This window comes from Thamnophis sirtalis, unplaced genomic scaffold (assembly GCF_051295495.1).
Source record: "Thamnophis sirtalis isolate CommonGarterSnake01/CBP01778 unplaced genomic scaffold, rThaSir2_p1.2 scaffold_1, whole genome shotgun sequence".
NCBI classification, from domain to species: domain Eukaryota; kingdom Metazoa; phylum Chordata; class Lepidosauria; order Squamata; family Natricidae; genus Thamnophis; species Thamnophis sirtalis.
In genome coordinates this window covers 34,276,902-34,299,864 of record NW_028261381.1, presented here as the reverse complement: position 1 = coordinate 34,299,864, position 22,963 = coordinate 34,276,902, and the positions used below count along the sequence as shown (strand labels likewise).

At 37.7% G+C, this 22,963-nt stretch overlaps 1 protein-coding gene across 4 annotated transcripts in view; it reads left to right on the top strand.

Annotated features, from left to right (window-relative positions):
* Positions 1-22,963, top strand: part of FMNL2 (formin like 2) — a 202,837-nt gene that overhangs the window by 141,433 nt on the left and 38,441 nt on the right. For all 4 annotated transcript variants that reach the window (XM_087710499.1, XM_087710482.1, XM_087710489.1 and 1 more), the window contains exons 7-11: positions 2,856-2,964; positions 4,666-4,742; positions 5,122-5,215; positions 11,870-11,944; positions 14,974-15,084. In XM_087710499.1, the coding sequence (XP_087566625.1) occupies positions 2,856-2,964; positions 4,666-4,742; positions 5,122-5,215; positions 11,870-11,944; positions 14,974-15,084 (466 nt within the window). The remainder of the gene's footprint in view (positions 1-2,855; positions 2,965-4,665; positions 4,743-5,121; positions 5,216-11,869; positions 11,945-14,973; positions 15,085-22,963) is intronic.

The window sequence follows — 22,963 nt, the reverse complement described above, 5'->3', positions numbered from 1 at the left end:
CAATTGCAGTTCTCCAAACAGTTCTGAAAGTGGGCTTTGAAATTAGTTTTGCTGCATTTTTTTTTAAAATTCGGTGTTCAACCAAGTGTAAAGGACATGAACTGTCTTGTCATCTGCTGGATTATGGCAACCGCTGAGTTGGAAAGGCTAGGATATAAAATACTTACAAGCAGATCCTTTGAGCCCAAAGGCTCTGATATTTGGGCTGATTTTTGAGATTGCACGATACTGGCTGCCAATAGAAATTTGTAGGATTGGGATCATTCTGTGTATTCATTAGTATCCTCCTTATTCTAAAGATTTCGGTCTTAATGTTGAGACATTGCTTGTTCTACCCATTTTAATACATCTTGGCTTTGTAATCTTTTGTAAGGCTTGCTTCCTGGTCATCTGAACTACATTACAAAATGAGTTAGTATAAGGGCTAATATTTATCTTCAGTGTGAAATATGAAAGCTTAAACCCATTTTAGAATGATTAGCTTTTGTTTGGCAAGGTTGAATAGGACCTCATTGTTTGACACTGAAGATAAACGTGCTAATAGAAGTATTATTTTTCTATTGGCTTGGGAGGTAATGACTCCATTGTGCTAGAATTAGGTCAGAGGTTGCTTTGCCAGTGCTCTCTCTCACACACAAAGTGTGTTTTCCATGAATGGGAAATCAATTAGCAGATGGAACCCATTGGTGAGTTAGGCACAGACCCAAAGGGCTGCCTGAAGGAGAGGGCAGTGCAGCCCATGCATGAAGTTAAGCTTCTAACCCAGTGTTTTTCAGATTTGGCCACTTCCAAATGTGTGGACTTCAACTCCCAGAATTCCCCAGCCCGCACTACTTTGGAATCTCTGGGAATGGATTCCTCCTCAAGAAACTGCATTTAAAATAGAACAGAATATGTGCTTTGAAACATTTTCTGAACCTTGCCTAGGATTATGCATTTAAAATACAACTTTTAAGAGACTGAAATATCTGCTCTAATAGTTTCATCATGAGGGACATGGCCTTATGTGTGTTATTATGGGAACATGGATTATGTGGAGAGGATTAAAAACAACCTTTTGAGTCATGGACACAGCAGTAGTAAACATTTCTCTCAATTCCTGATTTTTCCCCTCTCCTTTTTAAAATTACCTTCTATTTAATATGTCAGGAGTAGAAATAAATGAAAAAACACTGAAGATATTAAAAAGATGCAGAAATTAAGAAAACAGAAGATAACAGTAGCTATCCCCATTAAATTTTAAACTGAACCGATTTGGTTAGTGGAGTATAAATTACTAACAAACATATAAACAGTAAGCAGCAAATTAGATCAGTAGGTGCAGTAGGTAATTCTGTAGATAAGAAACTGAAAAGTTTGATTTGGGGCATAACTCTCTCTCTATAATATTAGGAACTAAGAATGCAGGGGTAAAAAAGGCTACCGGTTCAGGTGAAGCAGTAGCCAGATGTGCGACAATCAGCTGTGCCATGTGCTTTAATTTGCTAGAAATCGGACAGCACAGCTGATTGTCAGAACTTTTTTTAGCTTTTTTTTTTACTACCGATTTGGGCGATTAGGTAGTAAAAAATGCTTTTAAAAAAGTTAAAAAAAATTCTGACGATCAGCTGTGTGACAATCAGCTGTGCTGTGTGATTTATATTCGCTAGAAAGCAGGAAATTCTGCTTTCTAGCTAATGTAAATCGTGCGGCACAGCTGTTTCCCTCTGCCGCTGTTCTATTTACCTTTGTAGACTCAGAAAAGGCTTCTTAGCAACGCAGTGCGCATGTGCGCAAAGCACACTTATGCGTGTGAAGCAAACTGGTAGCAGACTTCAGAGCATTTCACCCCTGTAAGAATGGTTTCCAGTTAGAGTTCAATTCTGAATCAGATTTATTTTTTATGTAGGAAGTTATTTTTGTCGATTCAACTCTTAACGTCTTAGTGGACAGCGCAAATGTGGATAGATACAGTCTTTTTCCAGAAAGTTTTTTTCAACTTCCTTGTCTACTTTTCTTAGTGATCTCTCTTCCAAATACTGACCTTGCTTATCTTTTTTGAGACCAGATAGGGTTGACTGTATTATGGAGTAGATCAGTAAAATATTTTCAATAAGTGTTTTATTTGCTTATTTATTTGCTTATTTATTTCGGTTTATTTGGCCACCCATGTGGCTCAAGAAGGCTAAATAACCAATTAAAAACAGCAAGTAATAGTAAAACAATTCGGGCTTGTTCAGCTGTATATAGTTGAAGGAAGTGTGATTCTTAAGAGACTGACAGATAAAGGTACTCTGAACAAACATGTGGCTTTGATGGATATTACGCAGCACAATAGTGATTAATTATGCAGATAGTACACATTGACAGAATGCCAAGATCTGACAGACCCCATGTTAAAAGTAAAGTAAAAGGCAATAAGTTCATGCCTTTCTGAACTCAATTTCCTTTTTGCAAAGAAATCTCTTTCCTTAATCTCAAAAAAGTAGTAGAGGGCAAGACTTCCACGGAAATAGAAAACCAGGAATCAATGTATTCTAGCACCTCAGCGGTAATCTCAAAGCCCTTTGAATTCTTCACCTATAATAAAATAATATATTGCAGTTATGATTATTGAAAAAGATCTTCCACTGCTGTGTCATCTCATAGAAAATTCACTTTGCTGAAGAATGCATTTTTTCAGCAATTGAAAGTTGATGGAAGAAGAATGTAATTAACACTATTGGTTATTATGAAGATGGATTATCAGCATTGTCCTTAATTAGGAGGTTATTTGCAGAAGTTCCTAGATGATTATAGAGCTTTAAAAAAATCTGGTGGTTTTTTTAAAATTTTGATTACAAACCAGGGGCTGACCTAATAATTTTTTTTTATAGGTATAACACCTTACCCAGCAGAAGAACTCTTAAAAATTCAAGATTAGTGAGTAAAAAGGATGATGTTCATGTCTGCATCATGTGTTTGCGTGCCATCATGAATTATCAGGTAGCTGAATTTTAGAAATTCTTTGGTGGGTGAAGATTCTGAAACATGGCCATAATGAGGTTTCTTAGTCAAGGGGGAAAAAAACCCTTCTTTAAGATTTTTTAAAATTAAAAATAGAAACTTCTATGACACGTGAAAAAATATATACAGATAATCCTTGACTAATAACTACAATTCAGCCCAAAATTTCTGTTGCTAAGTGAGACATTTTGGAAGTGAGTTTTCCCCATTTTACGACCTTTCTTGACACAGTTGTTAAGTGAATCACTGCAGTGATTAAGTTACTAACCCAGCTGTTAAGTGAATCTGGCTTCCCCATTGTCATTGCTTGTCAGAAGGTCGCAAAAGGGGATCCAGTGACTCTGAGACACTGCAACCGTCATAAATATGAGTCAGTTGCCGGCTGTCTGAATTTTGATCATATGACCATAGGGATGCTGCAATGGTCCTGTGTGAAAAACCATCATAAGTCATTGCTGTTGTAAGTTTGAACAGTCACTAAATGAACTGTTGTAAGCCGAGGACTGTCTGTATACAAGTAATTCTCAGTTAATGATGGTAATTGCTACCGGAATTTCCACATCTATGAAATGTGGCCATAAAGTGCAATTTCATATGACTGAGTTGCTTACTGCTGGAAATTCTGGCACAGCTAGTTGCGGTTGTTAAGTGAACCTGTGCCGTTAAAACGGTGCTAACATGGTCACCATTTGCAATCTTCTGCCAGCTTCTCCCTTGACTTTGCTTGTGGAAAGCCAGCAAAGATGGCCGCCCAATGTTGATCAAATAACTGTGGGATACAGCAGGATTGTAAGTTCAAACAGTTGCTGGACAAGCTTTTTTAAGTGAGGACCACCTGTATGCATTATTTCAGGCCTCAGAGCGGAAATGTTGTTGGGGGAGGGGAAACCCCACTTCTGTTGCAGTTGAAGCAGAGTAGATGTGCTCAATCAGAGTGCTATTTTTGGTGTTAGGAAGGAAGCAACTGTCCATCTCTATCACAGTCATGAGGGCAATAGCGGGGAAAGCTGCTTGTTTTTTAAGGAAAGAAAGGGACATGTGATGGCTACCATGTCTATGCATTACATAAAATAAGTCATTTGATGTATACTAATTGGCCATAGCAATAATTGATTTTGCTCGTTCTGTATAAAGAGAACAAAGCTAAGTAAAATTACTAAAGATGATAACAGACCTTTCACATATTTTAGTCTTTATGGATGCAGAGATATCACGATTAATGAATGCTAGATTGCCCAGAGTTAGAAAAAAAATAATATATATATATATATATATATATATATATATATATATATATATATATGTGTGTGTGTGTGTGTGTGTGTGTGTGTGTGTGTGTGTGTGTGTGTGTGTGTGTGTGTGTGTGTGTTTATTTGTGCTGATAAATAAATAAAGGAAGACTAGTATAGATCTATTTCAAGCTATTTAGCTCTCATCAGCTAGCTATACCCTTACTGGGATTTGTGACCTTCCTCCCACACTTGGGCATACCAGGGGTTGTGACTTTAAGTATATATACTTAACCTGGGCTATATTACATACTAGGCAGACATCTTAGCCATTAGGCCACAGGCTCTTATCCGTTATCTTATCTTATCCGTTATATATATTAATAGTATTATATATATATACACTTTAAAAAAAAAGTATTGCAACAGCTTAAATTTGTTTTTATTTTAGTATGGCTTCAATATGGTCATGTCGCACCCCCATGCCGTTAATGAAATTGCACTAAGTCTGAACAACAAGAATCCCAGGTAAACATCTCTTTTGTGTTTAATTTCTTTTGATATGGCTATTGTTGTTGTTGTTGTTTTAATTAAAACATCATTCTGCAAGAACTTAATTTACATGGCGTTCTGTCTCTTGATAGCTGTACTTTCTAAATTTTGTACTTTCTAGACATTAATAAGCCTAGGAATGATTTTGCATTCATGTAAAAACTTCAGGAGAGTTTAATGCAGGGCTTAAGAAAATACTGAATAATTTGTATGTCTTTTTTTTTTAAGGTGTTGGCAGGATCAGCCTTTGAAAGAGCAACATTCAGAATATTGTTTTCAGATGTCACTGCGTCTCTCTTTCAAAAGCTGAGTCATCCCGTTGTTCTAATGGGTTTTCTCTCCCTTTTCTGCACAGAACAAAGGCGTTGGTCTTAGAACTGCTGGCAGCTGTTTGTCTCGTAAGAGGAGGGCACGAAATCATTTTGTCTGCCTTTGACAATTTTAAAGAGGTAAATCATTCAGTTGTGACAGAGAGGGCTGCCTGCTTAGCACAAGTTCTCTGGATAAAGTCTGTGGCAGCTTGGTGGTTGACCTCTGCCTCTGAAACAACTGGTTGTTCATGTTGTGGACATATGGACATCTTACTGCAGCACCCAGTTTAAACACAGTCCAAAACAAAGGCATCCTGATTAAAGTGAGGCTACTATGCTTCGTAATGCATATTTGTTTACAGAAACGTTTATATCCCACCACATGAATCAAAGCTTAAATCGTATCAATTGATCTTTCCTTCATGTGCCAACTCTTGATCAATCTTGTCTCGATCTTTCACCCCTCTTTTGTCCCACCAGGCTTACAGCAATCAAAATGAAAAGACCGTTTCAGAAAGGAAATATATTTTCCAATATTTGGCTTTGGGGTTTTTTTTTTCCATTCATTTTAAATGCTGAAATTAAATTATTCAGGACTGCTGAGTAGAAACAGATGAACATGCCGTTATTATGAATATTGTCTAATTTCTATTTTAGAGCTAGAGTCCTAATCTCCCACTTCTGCATTTATTTACTTTTAAGATAACATAGATGATTGGTGCAAAAACCATGGGAAAAGTTATGTAGGTGACCACAGTGTGTACCCGAATCATGATTTTATTTTTGTGGAATTGTCATATAGAAGTTCCAAATTAAGGGTTTATTATTCTGCAACTTCACTGTACTGTTTATAGAGGAGCTGTCAAACTTGCAGCCTGCAGGCCAGATGCATCACACTCTGGCCCCACCCATGCCTGGTGTAGCGAAGGGGAAAAAAGTCCTGATATGTCATATGTCGACGCCGTGATAACATGAGTTTGACACTCCTGGTTTATAGGGAACTAATAAATGATGCTAAGAAAAACAAAATCACAAAGATCTTTAAAAGTGAAATAAAACAGCACATTGATAGTTGTTCAAAAATGAAATGTTGGTTTCCCTATTCATAAAATACTAAGAAAGTACTTTTGGCCAGCCTTTCTCAATGTGTTCGTCTTACAGCTTTTAGAGTTCCTAGTCAGCTATTTGATTGACCCAATGAAAGGCTCTGAACTGGGAAATCCCTCTGTTTCTTGAGAGAACACAGGTAGTCCTTGAGTTTATGATAGGTGATTTAGTGTCCATATGACCAACCACTTGGACCTGGTTCTGAAGTTCTGATGGTTGGACACGCCCCCTCTGCAGTCACATGACTGAACTTTGGGCACTTGGCAACAGGGCTGCATTTACAGCCGTTTGCAGCATCCTGTGGTCATGTGACCACATTTTACAACATTTTTTGCCAAAAACAACTACCACATCCAACTGTAATGGACAGACTTATGTCTTATGGTCCTATGTCAAGGACTGCCTATAAACAGTAGTGAACAAAATTCATGCAGATGCTAATATTTCTTTTTTCTTACTCTATTGGACAGTAATTCAGTAATTGGGTTTTGTAGCCAACACATTGTCCCAATGGCAGGGTAGGAATAGAGTGCTGGAGGATCATTTCTCCAGTGACATTTTTTTCAGTGTATGCGCTGGAAAATTATAAGATTGATGAAACAGAAGAGAAAGGAGTTTCTCGAGAGGAGACATCTGGTTGTCCTACAAATGTTTAAGAAGAACTTTACATTTATTGCAGGAGTAAAGCTGGCCCAGAAAATCATCTAAATATATTGTCACTGAAAAAAAGTTTGCTATTTTGTGTCTATTAATATATGTTCTCCCTTATCACAGATTTAATACATTGCATTTATTACATACCAATATCATTATCCATAGAGCGTCAAAAGAGCAGGGAAGGTATTTAGTTTATTAGAATGATAAATGAAGACCTATTAACTTTTATTTATGAACAGCTGAATAGGCAGGAAGTCAAGCAGACATTTGGATCTGGTTCCAGTAGTTTAATCTAATTTAATCCTCCCTTTAAAGCATCCTGAGATAAATAAATTACAAAAATATTGCAGTTATCTTAAATATTGTGACATGAGTTCACTTCTGTTTTATAGCATCATAATCAACCCTGCTGAAACTTCACAGTACGTTATATTCTTTTTTTCTTTTCTGAAGGTCTAGGCTTATATGAGTTCGATTTTGATTTTTTTTAAATTATAAAAATACTCTTCTTCCAATGGCAAATCTCTTTAGTGAATATGATATTCAATCCCATATAATATTGCTTACCACAATATTATTATACATTATTTAATTCAGACATTTAAAATTGGATTATTTAAAAATAAAATATCATTAATAAAACATTTTTTCCCTGATGGAAACCTCCCTTCCCCCCAATAAAACCCTTATGACTTTTACTTGCAGGTGGTCTAATATGTTGGGTACAATTCTACCATCACTGGTTAGCACAAATACACCTGCGTGTAGCCAATGCTTCCCTTTTTTTCAAATTAAGAGCATCAGTAATCCATGCCAGGCTAGTTTTATAAATAATAAGCATATTTTAATTTTTTAATTAAATAATTTTAAATAAAAGACAAAAGTATATTTAAACTAACTAAAAAAATAGGAAGGTTCAGAGTTACAAAAAGATTAACAGATTCAAAAACAGGCAAGTATTTTTCCATTCCTCAGCAGAGAAAAAGTAGAGAATGGAGAACAGTTTTGCTGCACTGGAGTTATTATATATAAAAATATTCCTGGAATTTTTTTTGTGTTACAACTTGTATTTTCTTCCTGATAAATCCTGTTAATCTTGGATTTTTGTTCCTTGAGTTGTTTTCAGTCCTGAACACAAGAATAAAGTTTGATTACTTACTAAACTTGATGTAAAGTAAGCTATGATACGTCTATATCTTCTGATTAACTCCAGACCAAAATATTGTTTGTTCTATATTTGGTTAACATAATTGTAAATAAATGATGATTCCTACCTTTATTACTGAGGAATCTGTGGTCAAGTATAAGCCAACTAATCAGCCTCTGTGGTTAAGTAGAATGTGTGAAGTCAGTAATTGAATTAGGTATCAGTTAAGGGTATTTTAGTACATTATTTCGTATAAACATCTCTGTTTAGCTTCTTTATCAACTTTCAATTTCTGAAAACTCTGGCCATTATGTTGGAAGTGAAGTAAAAATGTTCAAAGATATAAATTAGATGAGTATTTGTCACATGAAGTGGACTTCTTTTTTTCATGGAATTGTGGTGACCATCAACCCATTTTACTTATCTTCAAATAAGGTAAAGGTATAGATAAGAGGTTGCCATTCTCAATATACCTGCTTGGAAGAAAATTACACTGAAATTGTCAGAGGTGACTCAATCATCATTAACACTGTGGAGCACCAGGCTGTTGAGTCAGTGATAGGAAGCTTCTGAAGATCAGCTCCTTGACAGATGGGTTCTAGCTCTTAGTTTTTCCTTCTTGAGTCTCCCTAAGAACATGAGAGGATATTCCTGAATCTGGGATTGATACAGAGATGAGTAGAGATTCAAATTATGAAGTGTAACTCAGTAGAAGAATTTACTGCTGACGACCTTTATCTTTTTGGATCACTAAATGTAGGTATTGAATTTTAGGATTTAGAACCAGTAGAGAAGACCTGAGCCAATTCCTGAAGTTGCAATCTATAAATGATATGGCCAATTTATTTATTTTTTAAATAAATGAAAACAGAAAATATTTTCAGCCTAGTAAATTACTCTTTGCCTAAGCAGAAATGTCAAGAAAATTGGATTTTCGTTGCCTTAACGAACTGTCAGGACTTCATGGCAATCTGTAAGAAACATTATCTCGAAACAGCCCAGCCCTGGAGTGAAATTGGCAGATTACATCAGACCATTATGTTAAGAATAAAAAGGAATCATTGTGACCACCATACAGAAGAGGAGAGAGAGAGAGAAAATATTTAGGAAAGTGCTATATTAATGTTCAAATAAGCAATTTAACAATGGATCATTTTCACACTTTCATATGTTGATTGTTCTCAGGATTTCTTCCCCACCTTCAGGTATGGTTAGTCATAGCTAGGGAAAAGGATTGGAGCATGGCTGCCCATTTAGTCTCCAATTTCTTTATGACATACACATGTTCCAAGTATTTCAAATTTCAGGATCAGATTGCCGCATTCACACAAAATCTCATTCTATATCATTCAGCACACTTAACAATCACAACAGTTGTTTTTCTCAAGTATAAATGCAATATAGACCAGGTATTATTACCCTTTTTGATATTTTTGGCAGCTGCATGTTGGCCTCTATATATCTCTTGTGAAAAAGAACTTATTGAAAATATGTGCCATATATAAATAGGCAATTGTAATTCTGTTTTCATTAACATTCTTATTCCATAAATTTAAAAATGACACTATCAGCTCCATACAAGGAAAACCAGTACAAAATGTTTTACAGATGGCACCTGGCACCATCAAGGTTAGCTAAAATTTCAACAAATACCTCCCCAAAATGCTGGAAATGCGAATCAACACGGAACATACTACCATTTATGGTGGACCTGTGAGGAGGCAAAAAATTTTTGGAAAAGGATCAAAAATTGGCTGGAGGCAATAACAGGGGTTAAACTAGAATGGAAACCTGAAGTTTTTTTATTAGGAATTATGTCGGTGAAATACAAAAAAGAAATCCAGTATTTAATACTACATATACTTACAGCGGCAAGGATTGCCTTTGCACAGAAATGGAAAAACAAATTAATCCCAAATGAAGATGAAATAATAAGAAAGATTATGGACTGTGCTGAAATGGATAAACTAACTAAAGAAATCCAGGGAAAGGAAGAATCAGAATTCTACCAGATATGGGATAAATGGTATAGATGGATGGAGGAAAGAAACAAAAATCAATGAAAGAATATAACAAAACTCAAAAATAATAGTTATGAGTAAAATAAGAGGGTTAAGAATGGTAAAATCTAAATGAAATACAATAGAAGGGGAAATAATATAAGGTGAGCAGTATCGATTGATGATTGCTATTATAAAAAACAGGAAGTTCCTGTTCGTACTGTATTGTATAAATGTGGTGTACGTCTAATTTTTGTGTGTGTGTGTATTTTACATGTTTGTTAATTAAAAAAAAAACATTCCAAACACATTTATTAAAAAGGAACCTGTATTGAAATTTTGCTCTCAATTTAGTGTGCTTAAATTCATGTCAAAATATATACAACTGCATAAACAAACAAACAAACCGAAGGAAGAAAAATGCTGTGTTTTAAGTTACAGGTGCGTCTGATCATTAAATATGCATATAATGATTTCTAGAAGCTGTAAGACATGATAATCCAATTATTTTGGGACAAACAAATTATTTCATGCTTAATTCTGGAGTCTAATAAGAACAATAGGTAACTTATCCCTGGAAACTTGATTTTAGTGGAAAAAATGGTCAATTTTCTTTTTTCTCCTATTTCATTTACCAATTGATGAAATAATACATTTGTTAAAGCCAGGGTTAAGAATGGTTTCCTAAGTACCTGCAGTTAAAATGAACTCTAACATTAAAATCTATAATCTCTAAAAAAACCCTCTAAAAATGAATCAGGGGAAGTCAACAACACGAGCACGGAAGGCCCAACTAGGCAATTTAAAAAAAAAACACTACTGGATGAGACTTACAAGAGACATAAAATGGGGTGGGGTTCAGTTGTCTCGTCACACCCACCATTTCGCTGCTACTGCCCCCTCCCCACTCCCCATGCTCTTTATTATAAGTAGTTGAAGATGGACACCAAAGTTTCTCATCTCTTCCATATGACAAGGGGATATGAGTGGATACAGTATATCAGCCTGGAAGCTTATTTTGGGATGCAAAACTTACTGTATATGTGAACAGCTGCTTTCTGTCTACGCATTTGGATGTACCATGTAAACAGATGTTTGCTTGCCTGCTTTTTGTTTCTTAAAAACATACAGAGGCGCACAAATGTGGCCTATTAGATTGAGAGTCACCATTGTTATTGGATTATTTCCCTGTTTTTGTTTTGTTTTTTGTCTTGTGTATGGGCTTGTCAAAGTCAGTATGATTGGAGCAGCATCTAAATTGAAGTAAGTAAGTAAGTAAGTAAATAACTAAATAAATAAATACTGGTGTCTGAAAGGGTTACACATCATACACTTGAGAATGTTTTGACAAAATTTCCCATTTGGGATGTTTAAAGCCATTGGTCTGAAATTGCATTTTTAGATGATAACTCCTTATGTTCTCTTGTAACATGGTCAACATTTGCAAATGATATTTTGTTTCTCCCTTTGATTTAAAGTTAATCCAAATAAGTATGGATTAAGTAAAAAGTATTACTAATTTTGAAGGAGGAGTATGTGAATTGAAGGCTTTTCCTTTTGGTAGTAGTTTGATGATGATGATGATGTTATCCATTCAGTCCGCTCCACATCTTCCGATCTTGCACTACTTCTTTGAGTTTTTCTGCTCTGGCTGCTGTCAGCTTTGATGGTGTCCAGCCACCGTGTTCTTTGGTGGCCTGGTTTCCTCTTATTGCTAAGTCTTCCTAGCCTTAATGGATGAACCAGTTGTCAATATCTATTTGTCATGGGCAACATTCCCTCTAATTCTGTATATTTCTGTGTTAAGATGGCTTGATGATGTTATAGCATGTTTCCTAATAAACTGATACATAATAGAGCCACCCTGCACTTTCTCTCCAGGTGTGTGGGGAAAAACAGCGGTTTGAGAAGTTGATGGAACATTTTCGAAATGAAGATAATAATATAGATTTCATGGTAAGTGTGTGTATATATTTCACTTACAAATGTGATGTCAGACCTCAGCTTTCATGTTCCCATCTCATCCCCAGATTATCAAGTTCTCTTTTGGAGCGCGAGGAACAAAATTCTAATGCACAATTGGATTTTAGTAGAATTTATGAACTCTTGCTATCAATGGAGCTATAGGCCTAAAAAACAGGGGAAGGGGAAGAAAGTGCGCTTGGAATAGAAGAATGAAAATGAATGTTCTTCTGTCACACTTCAAGAAGTATTAAGCATGCGAATATTTGTCTTTCTTCAGCCAAGCATCCAGCCAACCTTTTCTGAACAAAGAAGCTAAGCACTACTGTGGTGTTAACCCTTGGAGGGGAGGCCTCAAGGGAATAGCAGGATTGTAAACTAGATTGGAAAGACAAACAACATCCTAGAAGAATAATTCTGCTAAGAAAATTATATGGACAAGTCCATGAAGTCAACAAAAGTAAAAATCAACTTGAAGGAGACTTGACATTATCCATTAGTATTGGATTAAACTTCAGAACTTATTTAGTAGTCTACTGGGATGTTCCCTGTAATGGTTGTTTGAAAATTGGGAGCAAAGAAATTAGAAATGGAGAGAAGAGAATAGTTGGAAGGGAACTTGGAGACCTTCTAGTCCAACCCCCTGCTTTAGGCCTACGGCATTTCAGACAAATGGTTATACTTCTCTCAGCAGTGTAGTACCAAAAACAGAAAAAGGAGTAAAATCCTGGCATTCTTTAGAGCAGTGTTTTTCAACCACTGTGCCGCGGCACACTAGTGTGCCGCGACATAGTGTAAGGTGTGCCGTGGGAAAAACACCCGCCTATATTGAATATAGGCACAGAGTTAATTTTTTTTAACATTTTCTAATGGTGGTGTGCCTCGTGATTTTGAAAAAAGTGTGCCTTTGCACAAAAAGGTTGAAAAACACTGCTTTAGAGCAGCACATTATGCTATTATTTGCAAAGTAAAGACATGCTTTAAGCTATCATTGAGATACATTTTTACAACATGAAGAAGAAGGAAACTGGTATCTTGGGTTTAAGTTACCATTTGCATCTTTTGATTGCTTTATCAATTTCATTTTCCCTTCCTTGCAATGATAAAATGCAGTTTTGTGGAAGGTGTAGTTGAGAATTAATGGCACATGCTTGGATACTAAATTCATGTGGAGGTATGAAGCAAACATGCTGTATGCCAGAAGAATCAGGAACTTTGTACGATGATCTCCTGAGTCCACTTTCATTATGTAACCATTTTAGTTTCTAATTTTTGCTGGGGGTTCTTTCATATTGCAGAAACTTGAGCAATTAGGGCGTTATGTCAGTGAAATGATCTCTTTAAACTGTTTTTAGCCAGACATGAATCCTGGGCAGCTCCTTTCCTGATACAAAGAACAGAAGGAGGTTTTGAAGAGACCAAGCTGTTCTTGTCAAGCCAGTGAGCTAGGGGTCCTTTTAAAACACTCCAGATACTTTGCTTCGTTAGTCAACGGCTTCTATTTCTTACTGAGGTGTATGATTAGTGTGGAGATCTGGATTTGTCTGTCTCCCTCCCCTCCTCAGAGTAGCTACTTACTTGAGCAAGATCATTATTTTTTTGCTGTAGTGGTTTGTATTAAGTCAGGTTTTAGATTGGCAGCCAGAGCTTGCAAAGTGAAATGGGAGCTTTGATGATAGGAAGTTTAAAGATCTGTCATTGCCTACTGCATCAGGAAAAGTAACATCCTGACTAACAGAAAATTTTGAATTATTCTGTCATATCTCATTTCCATTCTTCTCTACGGCTGTCCTATCATTAGAGAAGAAGAAAAACTTTCTTCAGTGATTTTTTTTTTTTTGCCTCAGGGCTATGCTTCTTTATTTTGTTTTGGACACTGCTGTCTTAACTTAACTGAACATATTTAGGTCGAAGTTTCTGAGATTTAGAACTTTGAATTATTCCTATGAATATTATAGTTATCATTTGTTCGGTGTTACTGCAGAATTAACGGTGTTCCCCTTGTACGTGGTAAAATGTAACTATTAATGGACATCAACAAGGTTGTTGCAGTTCTGTACTCACTTCCTAGGAGAAGGTCCTGTTGATTACATCTCCATGGGACATATTGAATTGGTTTCAATATATTGAATTCACCTTTGTTCGGGAATCCACTTTCCCGCTTGGAATTAGAGCCCTATGGTAATTCCAACTGGAAGAGCAAAATATCATTTGGAAAGCAAATGGATTGTGCATAGCACTTCTCAGAAAGCCCTTATAAACTAAACAAGTCTTTTTATAGAATCAGATAGCTTGGAATCTGGATCCTGGCACAGCCTAGATCAGGGGTGTCAAATTCGATTTCATTGAGGGATGCATCAGGGTTGTGTTTGATCTTGGGGAGGCCAGGGGGGGCATGGCTGGGATAGGCATGGCCAGTTCGACGTCATTCATGTTGGGGGCACCTGTGGTGGCCCGGGCGGGGCTGGGGAGAATCCATTGGGGGATCTATTGTCTCCAGCAGAGGAAGGCGAGACCAGGGAAAGTGCCCAACCCTTGTCCACCAGAGGACCTCACCGTTCCTCTCAGGCCATGCGGAGGACCTCTGGATGGCGGTGCAGAGCCACGACAGTCTCCTGCAGCTCTCTGTCAGTGAAAGCTCGCGTCCCCCCACCCACAAGGCTCTGTTTTCAGCTGCAGTGGCCTCCTGCAGCCCTCTGCCAGTGAAAATGGCGCTCAGGAGGATGCTTGTTTTGGTCACAACATCCTCCTGCAGCCCTCTGCTCTGTTTTCACTGGCAGAGTCACCACGGGCCGGTCCTTCACTGTTTGCAGGGTAGCACGCAGACCAGATCTAAGTACCCCATGGGCCGGATCCGACCCCTGGCCTAGATAAATGTAATTTCTGCAAAGGTTCTTTAACTGTATTTGTATAATTTTTCTTCTCTCTATCTTTGCCTAACTTTTTAGATGTAAACTTGGAATTGTGGCAAGATCCAAAAAATATGTGGGACAGGTTATTCTGACCATTCTTTTCTCTGGCAGGTGGCCTGCATGCAGTTCATCAACATAGTAGTACATTCAGTGGAAGATATGAATTTCAGAGTTCATCTCCAATATGAATTTACAAAACTAGGCCTTGATGAATATCTGGATGTAAGTATACCCTACTTTAGATTATCAGTGTCTTCTAGAAATGGGATCTATTATAATATTTGAGATGGGTTGCACTTGGATCTGATGATACAGAGAAAGGCATTTCCCATATTAAAAAGAACCACAAGGAGGCCTTTTGTTTTTACATTATTACAGGTAATCCTCGGCTTACAACTACAAGTGAGCCCAAAATTTCTATTGTTAAGTGAGATATTTCTTAAGTGAGTTTTGCCCCATTTTATGACCTTTCTTGCCACAGTTGTTACGTGAATCACTGCAGTTAATAAGTTAGTAACCCAGTTGTTAAGTGAATCTGGCTTCCCCATTTATTGGCTTTGTTTGTCAGAAGATCACAAAAGGTGATCGCATGACCCTGAGACACAGCAGTGGCCATAAATATGAATCAATTGCCCGCAAAGGTCGTAACTGTGTCACTTTTTTCAGTGCCATTGTAACTTTGAACAGTCGAAACCAGGAAGAGCAGAGTTTCGATGTGCATGTCTGTGCTGGCATCCAAACTTCCATGTTTCCCTCACACACATGTGTGATGGCCAGCTGTTCGTCGGGCATGCATCTATGCCAAAAACTGGAAGTTTGGGTGCTGGTGCGCACATGCATGCCAGAATCCCGCTCTTCCGGGTTTCGGCACTTCTGCGCACATGAAGGCCAGCGAGGTCATGCAGTCCAGGCAGGGCGGTTTTGTTGCCATTTCCAGCACACAGGTTGGCACGTGGTGACATAAAAGGTTAGCCTTTTACTGCTCTAGGATGCACCCTTGTGCAGATTTATATTTTATCAGATGCTTGTTTAAGCAGCTTTAAAAAAAAAAAATTGCTGTTCAAAAGCAGTTACAATAGTGGACAAAAATCTTTCTGCAAAAATCATCTTCATGGACTCCTTGTTTTCACTGTTCCTTTCTCATTGATGCTGTGATACTTCTTCATGTCTATGGATCTGGGTAACTGTGGCTGTTTTTCATGTGTTCAATGCTCAGTGATTTTAGTTTATCTATGAACTTGCAAAGTGGGTCTGTGCATTTTATAAGGAAGTGACTCGCCACCCATTTACAGTGCCAAGAGAAGTGAATGAAACCATATGTTGCACACACTTGTGTTGGAGGGAACTTTGTATTACGTGCATATCCTATTCGCTGATTGCTGCTGATACAGTTGGCTACCTTTCAAGAGTACTAGTTCCCTATGCTTCTTCTGCTGATCCTTTTTTTCCAGAAAGAATTATTAGAACATGCTCAGTCATTGTTCTCTGAGCATTTCATTCATTGTTGTCCCTGTTGTGGAGCTACAAAACTCAGTTGATAACTGCCTCCTTGGCAGCAATGTTTAGAGCAAGCGTGAAATCCACTTACCTTTGCTACCGTTTTGCAAATGTGAGCGCATGCATGCACGCGCTTCGCCCACACATGCCACCTTCGCACATGCACATAGTGTCAAAAACAGGACGTCCTGACGTCCTGATGGGTGGGCGGAGCCTCCTGCCACTGGCGCTACTGGTTCGCCTGAACCGGATAGAACTGGTTGAATTTCACCCCTGATTTAGAGACAATCATAATAGCAATAGGCAAATATGACATAGATGTGACTGAAAAACTGCAGTCAACAGGTATTCATAATGTTGTCAACACAGAAACTCTAAAATATACTTTCAATAATATTTTACAAACTTTAGGAATTACTTAAGCATTACATATAAAGGAAAAATACATTTTCAAACTTTAGATTAAGATTTTCTTTCAATTGCAAATGTCAAACTGATAAAAAGTTTTTAAAAAGTTTAGAGTTTTTAAAAGGATGTATACAAGAAGAAAAAAAATATTCTATGAGGGTAACTTGGAGGGAGTGATCTAACTGAGTGATCTGAACTTTGAAGTATGTATGTTAACAGAAAGATTTTTTAAAAAAGATATACAGGTGAAACTCGAGAAATTAGAATATCATGCAAAAGTTCATTTATTTCAGTAATGCAACTTAAAAGGTGAAATTAATATATGAGATAGACTCATTACATGCAAAGCAAGATAGTTCAAGCCGTGATTTGTCATAATTGTGATGATTATGGCTTACAGCTCATGAAAACCCCAAATCCACAATCTCAGAAAATTAGAATATTGTGAAAAGGTGCAATATTCTAGGCTCAAAGTGTCCCACTCTAATCAGCTAATTAAGCCATAACACTTGCAAAGGGTTCCTGAGCCTTTAAATGGTCTCTCAGTCTGGTTCAGTAGGAATCACAATCATGGGAAAGATTGCTGACCTGACACTTGTGCAGAAAACCATCATTGACACCCTCCATAAGGAGGGAAAGCCTCAAAAGGTTGGATGTTCCCAAAGTGCAGTATCAAAGCACATTAATAGAAAGTTATGTGGAAGGGGAAAGTGTGGAAGAAAAAGGTGCACAAGCAGCAGGGATGACCACAAACTGGAGAGGATTTTCAGGGAAAGGCCATTCAAAAGTGTTGGGGACTTTCACAAGAAGTGGACTGAGGCAGTGCATCAAGAGCCACCACACACAGACGGATCCTGAACATGGGCTTCAAATGTCATATTCTTCTTGTCAAGCCGCTCCTGAACAACAAACAACGTCAGAAGCGTCTTACCTGGACTAAAAAAAAACAGACCTGGTCTGTGGCTCAGGGGACCCAAAGTCCTCTTTTCTGATGAGAGCAACTTTTGCATCTCATTTGGAAACCAAGGACCCAGAGTATGGAGAAAGAATGGAGAGGCACACACTGCAAGATGCTTGAAGTCCAGTGTGACGTTTCCACAGTCTATGTTGATTTGGGGAGCCATGTCATCTGCTGGTGTTAGTCCACTGTGCTTCATTAAGTCCAGGGTCAACACAGCGTCTACCAGGAGATTTCGGAGCACTCCATGCTTCCTTCTGCAGACGAGCTTTATGGGGATGCTGACTTCATTTTCCAGCAGGACTTGGCACCTGCCCACACTCCTAAAAGCACTAAAACCTGGTTCAATGATCATGGGATTACTGTGCTTGATTGGCCAGCAAACTTGCCTGACCTGAACCCCATAGAGAATTTGTGGGGCATTGCCAAGAGAAAGATGAGAGACATGAGATCGAACAATGCAGAAGAGCTGAAGCCACTATTGAAGCATCCTGGTCTTCCATAACACCTCAGCAGTGCCACAGGCTGATAGCTTCCATGCCATGCTGCATTGAGGCAGTAATTGCTGCAAAAGGGGCCCAAACCAAGTACTGAGTACATTTGCATGCTTATACTTTTCAGAGGTCTGATATTGTTCTATGTACAATCCTTGTTTTACTGATCTTGCTTTGCATGTAATGAGTCTATCTCATATATTAGTTTCACCTTTTTAAGTTGCATTACTGAAATAAATGAACTTTTGCACGATATTCTAATTTTTCGAGTTTCACCTGTATTAGAAAGTTTTGATTTTAGAAATGTTTTTAAAGAAAAGTTTAGTGTTTTATAATTAAAACACCTTTTTACCTTTAAGGTTAAAGAATTTGAAAGAATATAATGAATTTTCTTAATATAAATGGTGATAGTTTATAAAGATTTGTAAGTGCAAATAGAAATGCCTATTATTTCCACTGCAAGGGAGATAAAACAGAAATGGTTAAAATTGATTGTTTTATTCAAAGAGGAGAATGCATTTAATTATATATTTTTTATTTGGATATCATTTCTGGATTTTGCCTTGTAATGGAAAAAAAAGAGGTACACATAGCCGCTCTGAGTCCCAGGGCGACATACAAATCCCAATAAAGTCAAAGTCAAGACATAATTTCAGAAGATCATTCATTCATTTGAAAGCCACCTAATATAGCATAAGTAGAATTTATTGAGCTTTCTCATTATGTCCATCATTCCTCTGCCCACATCACTTCCCTCATATCATTCTATATTTTTATAGGTCTTTTGCAATCTGGTGCTCTCCAGATTTGCAGGGACATAACTTCTAAAGTGAAATGTTCTGATAGCATATACTCTGGCATACGGGTTGGGAATTTCAGAGTTGGAACATATAGGGAGCATTAACTGACAATGGCTTAACCAGGGTTTCAAATGAGGATATTCTGCCATTCTAGTACATGCTGGTAATTTGTTCTGGTAATGGGATCCTCTCTAGAAAAAGTATGTGTTGTACTTCTGAACTGCAGCCTAGAAAAGGATTGGCAAATCCTTCTTTTTGTTTCTTTAAAGAATGTGGATTTTGATCTGGATCTCCATTTTACACCTACATGGTTTTAAGTGAATGATTCATAATAGAAAGTTTGCATAGTTTATCTAAACATTTCATTTGGTGAATTATTTTGTCACAGAAAACTACTTTAAGACAGCTTGACCTTTGATTTTCAGACATGGCTTGTGAATGATTAAGATAGACCATTCACAATGTCAAGTCTACAGTCCAAAGAGAAAAATATTCCATTGTGTAATATATGATTCATACTATTAGTTTTTTCCTTTTTCATCTTGCCAGAAACAGGATTTGAGAAATTGGGTTCTGAGGAACAGTATTATAGAGGCATAACCATGTAAGCTGCCTTTAGTTTTTGGAAAAATAGCAGGATACATATCTGACAAATAAATAAAATTGTTGTGCAAGGAATTTAAGCTGGTGTAAGACTTTGGCAGAATAAAGGCCTATCTAAAAGACCCCATGATAATCTGTTTTCATGATGTTCTCTGTCCCCCATACATTAGATGTTTCTCCACACTTCTGTAGTTCTCTTTGAGACAATTTGTAGCTATATTATACATTGTGAATTCAGACAAACTTCTCCCCTAAATGTTATGTTTAATAAATATGGCTGAAATAATGTTCCTACATCTTTTTCCCCTTCCTGGACATTTGCTTCAGTCAACCTGTTTCTGATGAATTAGTACGGTTTGCTGTTCTTTTTGTTATGCCTTTCATTAAAATGAGTTGCTACTATGTGCATTTTTGGAAACTCAAGGATTTTATTTGGCTGTGGTATTTCCATAAAGTGCCAATACAAGTCTTATTTATGCCCTGCTCACCTATGGGGACCAGTTCTATTGGTAGGAGCTTTGGGGTGCCTGCAGTTCTATAAACCATCTGCCAAATCATCAGAAATTTCCTTTCCTTTATTTTGTTGGTGTTTCTTTGAGTCCTTTTCAAGTCTAGTCTTTGTGGTTCTAGCTTAATATTTATGCTTTAGATATATGCATTTTTTCTTGCCTTCTGTCAATTGGTTCATTCATAACATGTGAAATCAAGGATATAATTACCTTTTCTGCCTGTGAACTTGGGACAATCTTACCTTCCCAGATCATTTCAAGACTCTTAGATTCAGTGCAGGCACCAGCATTCCTTCTTTAGGACAAGACTATTGAGGTTGTGGCATTATTTCAAGTAATTTGGACATATCTCTAGATGTTGCCATGTCCAGCAGAAAATACCACTCAGTAGCTCCTAGGGTACATATTAGCCGTGACAATCATGGCTAATAGGAGTAATGCAAATTGCCATCCCAAATACAGTCTAAGATGATGGGATCAATATACAATCTAAGCTAATGTTTTTCTTTTCTCCAATTGCTCTGTATGAATACATCTGGGGAGCTGATTGTAACTCTCCCAAGAACATGGTCCCAATCAGATATGTCTCGGGGCATCAATGTACTTTCTTCCGAGGCAAAGATTCAGGCAGTCATCAACTATAACATAGTTTCCTTCCCTGAATATATACAAAATCCTAGATGATTATGTCCATTGTCATGCATATGTTATGTTATGCATAAAGAAGGATATTTGTAGCTCAGGGTTGAAATGAGTGGTCCTTGGTCCTTTCTTGCAGATGTTTTGTTACTCAAACTAAGTAACATCATTAATTCTATAGTAGTAATGGGAATACTTTGGAGCAGCTGTCTGAGAAATTCTGGGAGTTGAAGTCCACTTAAAGTTGCCAAGGTTGGAGACCCCTGCTTTGGAGCATGACCACTGAAGAAAGAACCTCCTCTACTTTGGGTATCCATCCGAAACAATTCAGCTGTAACTGTTCTACTTAGGCTTGGGCAGGCATACAGGAACATCCTAACATGGGAATGCATATTTGCAGATAAGCAAACTGTTTTTACCCTCCTTCCTCCCCTCAAGAGCTACCATGGAATTATATTTCTAGAATAACTGGAAGCCTGACAGCAGATTAAATCAAAACTGTAAGTTAGTCTGCCAGTGAGCAAAGGAATCAATCAATTTTCAGATCCACATCTTTTTTAAAAAAAAAAACTTGTGACAGATTATTTATGGTACTTCTGGCATTACTTATTTATTTGATTGGTCAAACTTTTTGTTAGACTACAAGTTGGGGAGAAATAAAATTTTCCTTCATTTTCTCCCCACTACTTCCCACATCTCCCAGGTTTGCTCCAAATGTTCCTTTGGAGGGGCAATAGGAAATTGTAAGCAGATGCACAATTGGATACAGCTCAAAGATTTTCTCTTATACCTGTTAGGAATTAGCTGATAATGTCCACATTTAAGCTTTTATATATCCTGTTTCTACATCTGAAATGGCTCTTATATTTCTTATCCTGTTGTATCCATTCATAGGAACTTGTAACATGAAGGAAAAACTAAGTTTTGTTGCTTAAGAGGTCAGCTGCTCTTGCTGTGTTTTGTCTCTCCCCCCCCCCCCATTATATAAAATCATTAGAAGCACTGCCACCTGCTATGACAAGAATATGTTATATAGTATCTTGTTTCTGATGTGAAGTTTCTGCATGAGAACTTTTTTGGCCAAATTATTTTAATTTGGCCATTAATATTTCAATTCCTTTTAAGGGATCTTGCAGAACCAATACCAAATCGTCTGCAAAAGCCCTTAACTTAAAAGTTTAATTTTAAACCCTTTCTCTCACAAAGCTTTCATCTTATTCTTGTATTGCTGATCAGCATATGAAGAACCAAAATTAACTACAGAGGAGAATTGGACAACCCTGTTTTTTCCTTTTTTTATTTCATAGGATGTTGTTAGTTCTCCAGTAAAAAGTATTGGTCATTTCTCTGAGGTATAGATCAATCTTTCACATTTTATAAAAATCTCTCCAAAATTCCTATCTTCCAAAACCTTAATGTTCTCTATAAATATAGTGCCTTGAATTTTAGGAACATGATGTGTCTCCGAAGTGGGGCATGGGAGGAGTCACAGCTGGGTATTAACACGGCCCATTTGCCCGGAGACTGAGGTAAATCTTGAGGCCACACCTCTGCTCCTCCTCCTGACTCCCCCAGAGTAACCTCAGTCTTTGGCCCAGAAGGAGTACTTTAGCAATAGCAATAGCAGTTAGACTTATATATCGCTTCATAGGGCTTTCAGCCCTCTCTAAGCGGTTTACAGAGTCAGCATATTGCCCCCAACAATCCAGGTCCTCATTTTACCCACCTCGGAAGGATGGAAGGCTGAGTCAACCCTGAGCTGGTGAGATTTGAATAGCTGAACTGCAGAACTGCAGTCAGCTGAAGTAGCCTGCAGTGCTGCATTTAACCACTGCGCCACCTCGGCTCACCTCTTTCCTGACTCTCCCTTCGATTCGAAAACTTCCTAAGGAAGATAGTAGTAAAGAGGGCAGAGGTTGTCCTAGTGGCCCCCTATTGGCCCCATTGCCCCTGGTTCGCAGACTGGTGGACATGTTGAAGCTTCCCCACTGGAGAATCCCACAGGGGAGGTGGCTCTGCGCCAGGGGATTCTGGAACACCCAGATCCAGAGTGGCTCCATCTGACCACCTGGCGCTTGAGTGGGAGCAGCTAAGGGAAGCCTACTTCTCCGCCAGAGTCATCAGGACCATTGAGGCTTCCAGAAGGGGTTCCACCACTCGCATCTACAACGTGTCCTGGGCTGCCTTTGCGAT